The following is a 5579-nucleotide window of genomic DNA, read 5'->3' as shown; positions in this document are numbered from 1 at the left end:
GTCTTAAAGCCATCTTTTTTTGTAATTGGGGGGGGGGGGGGGTGTCTTCTGGCTGTCGCCATCTACCACCTCGTACCCAGGAGGGTGAGCCCCATGCTCCCGTGGCAGGGGTTGCACCCACTTCATGCCACATGCTCCCAAAAGTCCTGTCTCCCAGCCCTGCTGTGCCATGCCAGACCCCACTTCAAGCTCAGCTCCCAAGGGACACAGGGACATGGTGGCACCAACCTGCCCTTTGCCGCTGCAAGCATCCCTGCAGGGGCCATCCTGGGTTTCTGCCGGTGGGTTTTCCCTCCAGAGATGGGCAGGGCAGGCAGGAGGGAGCAGCCCTGCCAGCAGCCATCCTGAGCATGAGGGAAGGATTTTCTTCCAGGTAGGTTTCGCATGGGAAAGCACTGCAATGCTCCCCCTGCGTCGTCCCAATCCAGCCCCCTGGGATGTCAAACTGAAAGCAGCAAACCGAGCGGGGAAAACAGCTGTGGGCCACGGCCAGCAGCCATTTCCTCTGGGCCAGGAGCTGGAGCCAGTGCGAAGCCGGGCTCCGTGCTGGGAAGGCTGGAGGAGCGCGGGGGGAAGCAGCCCTTTCCCCGCACCATCTGGCCAAGCTCTGGCCACCACCACCTGCTCCGTCTCCAGGAGCAACTGCCCCTTTCCTCCACCTGCATCTGCATTCAGGGTGTCCGGCTTCTTGGTGGCCTCCAAAATGGGGCTGGGACACCCCGCACCCACCCTGGGGGGTGCGTTTGGTGGGGCTGTCACACTGGGGTGGGGACTGTGCAAGGGCATCCCAGGCACTCATCCCAGGCTTCCCCTGCCTTTCCTGGCACCCACGACCAGCGATGTTCCTCAGCAAAACGCCTTGGCATGGTTCCCAGCAGCATTTGGACCTGGTGCTTCCTCCTGGGCTCTGCAGGCACTCAGTGAGCAGGCTGAGGAGGCTGAGGACGCTGGCAGGTGCCAGGCACACTGTGGGACAAGCTCACTCACTGCAAAGCTGTGCCAGAGGGAGAGGCGGATGCCACCTCCGGGAGTGAAGGATGGAGGCAGAGGTCCTTCGGCCAACCCCAAGCCTGTCTCTCCCTGGCATCACAGCACCGGGGTTGCCCCAAATCCATGGGCAGTTGTCCCCTGGTTCCTCCTGGCTGCTGCTCAAAGCCCTGGGGCCGCCTGCTGCCTACCACAAAAGGCAGTCCTGGAAAACCACTGGGAAAGAGCACAAAGCCCTACCCCCCCCCGAGTCAGGCCCTGTGTGTTTGGGGGGGGACGTGCAGAAAGGACCCAGGGAGCTATTAATGATCCAGAGAGCGTTCAGCATGGATGCTTTCGGGCGGAGGGGCCTGCAGGTCAGCACATGGTTTGGATTTGGCTCTCCTCCTCCCTTCCAGCTAATTAGGCCGAGTGCAGAGAGCATTCCCCGCGGATGCCGAACACGTGCACGGCACAAGCATCACCTCCCGCGGGGGGGAACTGGCCCCAGGAGCCCCCTCCCCGGGGCGGGCAAGGCAGCCAGGTAGCCCAGGGAGGTGTGCAGGCATTTGGGGGGAGCCGAGGTTTTAGTGAAGGGGGTTGAACTCGTTATCTGGCCCAGGTTCAAAGAATGCAAGAACACGAATCACGCGCATAAATGCGGGTAGTGGGAAGGGGCTGGAGGGCGGCCAGGAGGACGGAGGTTACTGCAACACACGGCTCCCGCTCCCGCTGTGCTGCCCGAGCCTGCAGCAGTGCCTGCCTCTGCCCTCCGGCTCTACGGGGCTGTGGAAACAGGGGTGCCCCTTCCCCTCTCCCACTCCCTCACCTCCCCCTGCCACCCTGGGACCCCCTGAACCACATGGCCAAGGTATCTGGTGGCTGCGGGTTGGCTGAGCTATGGCGGCAGGGTCATTGCTCGGTGGCAATCGTGTCCCCCGCCTTGCCCTAGCCAGGGGAGCCCCAAGTGAGCAGAAAGAAACAGGGCTGGGGGCCTGCAGGTACTGCCATTTTAAGGCCATTCCTCTGCCTCCCTGGGGAGCGGCAGCTTGGGGCTTCTCAGTGGTGCCAGGGGGATGTGGTACCACTGGGACACAGAAGAGGAGCTGTGGCTGTGCTGGTGACTGGTGACACCAGTGCAAACGGGGATGTGGGACCATTTAGATGGACACAAATCTCATTCCCTGGGGGAAACCCTGGCCCAAGGCTCTCGCCCTACTGCTGCAAAGCCATGCTTTTGAGGGTGCTGCTGGCTCTGGAGGGATGGGGATGCTGCCGGGGAGTACCCCTGCCACCCCATGGCACTGGGGGCCACCCTGCCAGCTCATCTGCCACCCTGCCACTCCCCATGCTAGTCCCTGGCCCTGCCACACAGCTCGGGGGAGGACAGGGATGCAGTGCTTCACCCAAAGATTTCTCCAGCCCCTGGCGTGGTCCCAGTGCAGGGGACAGTGCTGAAACCAGGACATGAGGCTGAAACCGATGCCTGCCACTGTGGTCCCCAAACCATATTAATGAAGACCTCAAACCTGCCATGAACCCATGCCAGCAAGTCCGGCAGCCTGCAGGGCTGGGGCTGGCCTCAAGCATCTCCAGCATCGCAGCATGGCGTCAGAAAGCAACACCGGATTTCCCAATCCAGCTGAAAGCTCCTCGGGATGTTCTGCTGCTTTGATTACTTGACAGACCATGTTTTTTAAATTATTCTTGTATAAATATTTACACTTTTTTACAAGAACCATGCTTTGAGCAACAGGCCATGGCAGAGGAAGGGCCAGAGGGGAGGGGGCTGGACGCTGGATTGCTCCATCCCTGCTTTGCAGGTCAGCTGGGGGTTGAGCGTGACCGGCGGGGGGACGCTGGGCTGCACCCATGCCCGGGGCCCTGGGGCGGTGCACTCTGGGTGCTGACAGCCCACCTGAACGAAGGGTGGCTGTTTGGTGTGATCCTGCCCCTTCCCCTCGCTCCCCTGGCTTTCCTCTCCCTGGGGAGTAGAGCCCAGCCAAGCACTGGACTGGCCAGGGGCCAAACTGCCTGCTTGCAGGGTGCACATTGCTGGCCACTGCTGGGAGCCCCGTGCAGCTCTGCATGCGTCCCCATCCCCACACCCGGCCTCATGCCTGGCCCCCTTGCCTGGCCAGGTCTGAAAACCGCCTCCTGCGGCCACCCTGAGCTGAGAAAGCCCCTTCACCACCCCGCCACCGGGCAGCAAGGGGGAACATGGCTGCTGGCAGGATGGAGACCCCTCCTCTGTCCCCCACTCCCACCCTGGGTACAGCTCCTCTGTCCCCGGCTCCCACTCTGGCACTGCACCCCGGCCCAGCCCTTGCACCTCGGACCAACTCAGGGAGGAGGCGGTGGGTGCCGGGAACCCCTGTGGGTCTCCCGGAGAGAGAAGGGGATGGGGTGGGGGGCTCTGGGGGCTGCTGCAGCCCCTGCGTCTGGGCCCAAAGCCCGGGGCCCGGGGCTGCAGGGACAGAGAAAAGCCCCCCACTGTTGTGGGGACCCTCCCCACTGGCCCTGTCCTACTCCCTGTGACTTGCTGTGGTTCCCCCGCTGTTGTGGGGACCCTCCCCACTGGCCCTGTCCTACTCCCTGGGACTGTTGCTGTGGTTTTTGGGAAGGATGAGGGTGAGCTCCCCCCCTCCCCTCCCCCACCCACAGATGGGATCCACAACCCAGCCTCGCGTTTTCCGCCGAGCTCAGCAGAAATTCACCCAGAAGGTCAGTGACCAGAGAAAGGGACGATCCATCATTAAATAAATTGTTTTCATTTCCCAGGATAAAGGGGAGGAAAAGGGGGGGGGGGTGTGTTGGAGCGGGACTAGAAAAAAAAAAAGAGCACAAGGCAGGAAAAACACCCCCCATGCTCCCTGCCGTTAGCAGCCTCGGCTCCTTCCCTGCACTCTCGCAGGGCTTTTACAGCCAAAGCTCTTAATGTGATTATAATAATTATTTCTTTCCTAGCTATTTTTTTTTTAATAAACAGTCTCTTTTGAAATGTCACTGGGGGAAGCCAAGACTCCAGCTGAGCCCTGGCCCGGAGGCAGGAGCAGGGGCTGGGGGAGCGTGCGAATGTGCACGGGTGCGTGCAGGCAAGCACGTGTGTGCGGGAGCGCACGGGCACCCATGGGGGCACCCTGTGGAGAGGGACTCCACTGAAGCATGCAAGCACACCCGGGGGCTGTGAAAACTTGGCGGTTCCCCGGGGACAAGCAGGCAGGGTTTTCTCTCCATCTCTCTCGGTCCGGGTGCCCCATTGAACTCCACCTCGCACCCCTGCTCTCCCACTCCTCTGTGTGGTCCCCCCCCAGCCCTGGGGCCAGGCTTTGAAATCTGTTGAAAAGAGACCCTTTTTGCCAAAATAAACAGCCTGTCATGTTAAATTACTCTCCCTTCCTCTCTACCTCTCCTGCCTGCGTCCCCCCTCCCCATCCCATCCTTTTTGCCGGGGGCCGTCATGCTCTGGGCGAACTCCCAACTCTGGTGGGAGGCTCGTGGGGCGCATGGGTGCTGGCACTGGGGCCAGTGTGGAGCTGGGGCACTGGGGCAGAGCATCACCTACCTCCCGCATCCCGGTCTCCCTGTCCCCTGCTAGGTCCTCCACCCACCAGCTCTTTCTGCTGGGTGGTGATGGCATCTTGCAGGGTCCAGGGCTCAGCAATGATGCTGCGCACAGTGTTCTACGGTGGGGTGAGCTGGCTGAGGGACACCGGGGGCTCACTGCAGCCCCTCACCTACCCCTGCCATGTTGAGTACTCCAATGCCCCTGGGTTTTTTCCTCTCTCTTGCTTGCCCTTGCTCTTATTTTTGAGTTGTTTTCTCTCTCCTGTTTCTAACGGAGTGAAAATTCATAGAACCATAAAATGCCGAGATGGAAAACGAGCGATTAGCTCATTCAGCCCGGCCCCTCTGCCAGTGCCAGGCCATTCCCCGCCAGCCTCCCGGTGACTCGTCCAAACCGAGCACCGCGCACTACAGCCATGTCTTCCACAGCCTAACTGACCTTCTTGGTAGGAAATTTTCTCCCGTGTCTCGTCTCCAATGGTGATGTGCTACATTTGAACCTATTGCTGGGTTACGCGTCCTGGCGCTGCCCTGAACACCCAGCCCTGTGCCGTGCCTGGCTGTGCTGCTTGCCCCCACACACAGCACGGCCTCGGGCAGGGCTCAGCCCTCGTGTTTTGTTGCTTCCTCTGCACTGGATGGAGCTTCTGCTGTCTCCCCACCACCCTGACCTGCGCCATCCCCTCCACATGCCAGCTCCTCTCCCTCCTGATGGATGGCACCTGCCTTGGCCTCCCACGGCACCTGGCTTGGGCTCTCCCAGGGCAGCAGGGAGGGATGCCAGTGGGTATGGGGTAGCCTCATGCCCCACTGCCCCCATGCAAAGGTCACAGCACTGGGTAACCTCCCCCAGGCAGGCAAAGTGCAGGCAGAGGCCAGACCTGCCACGCTAAGCTGCCTGCTTGGCCTTGGTGGCCATTCCCCTGCTTCGAGGGGGACCCCCCTCTGCACCCCAGCACCCTCCTGCCGAGCTGCCCCCTGGCCCAGGAGATCGGTCAGCATCCAGCAGCACCTCCGGCTGCTCCCAATTCTCCCGGCTGGCCAGC

The 5579-nt window shown here is 61.6% G+C and overlaps 1 protein-coding gene across 1 annotated transcript in view; it reads right to left on the bottom strand.

The window, feature by feature from the left end:
* The window catches only part of SNED1 (sushi, nidogen and EGF like domains 1), a 29622-nt gene extending 25082 nt beyond the window's left edge, over positions 1–4540 (bottom strand). The window contains exon 1 of the mRNA XM_019473373.1: positions 4532–4540. Coding sequence (XP_019328918.1) covers positions 4532–4540 — 9 coding nt within the window. The remainder of the gene's footprint in view (positions 1–4531) is intronic.
* Positions 4541–5579: the final 1039 nt, after the last annotated feature.

The sequence above is a fragment of the Aptenodytes forsteri genome, unplaced genomic scaffold (genome assembly GCF_000699145.1).
Source record: "Aptenodytes forsteri isolate BGI_AS27 unplaced genomic scaffold, ASM69914v1 Scaffold647, whole genome shotgun sequence".
Classification (NCBI taxonomy): Eukaryota; Metazoa; Chordata; class Aves; order Sphenisciformes; family Spheniscidae; genus Aptenodytes; species Aptenodytes forsteri.
Note: the sequence above shows the minus strand (reverse complement) of the source record. Positions and strands in the feature narration are given on the sequence as shown.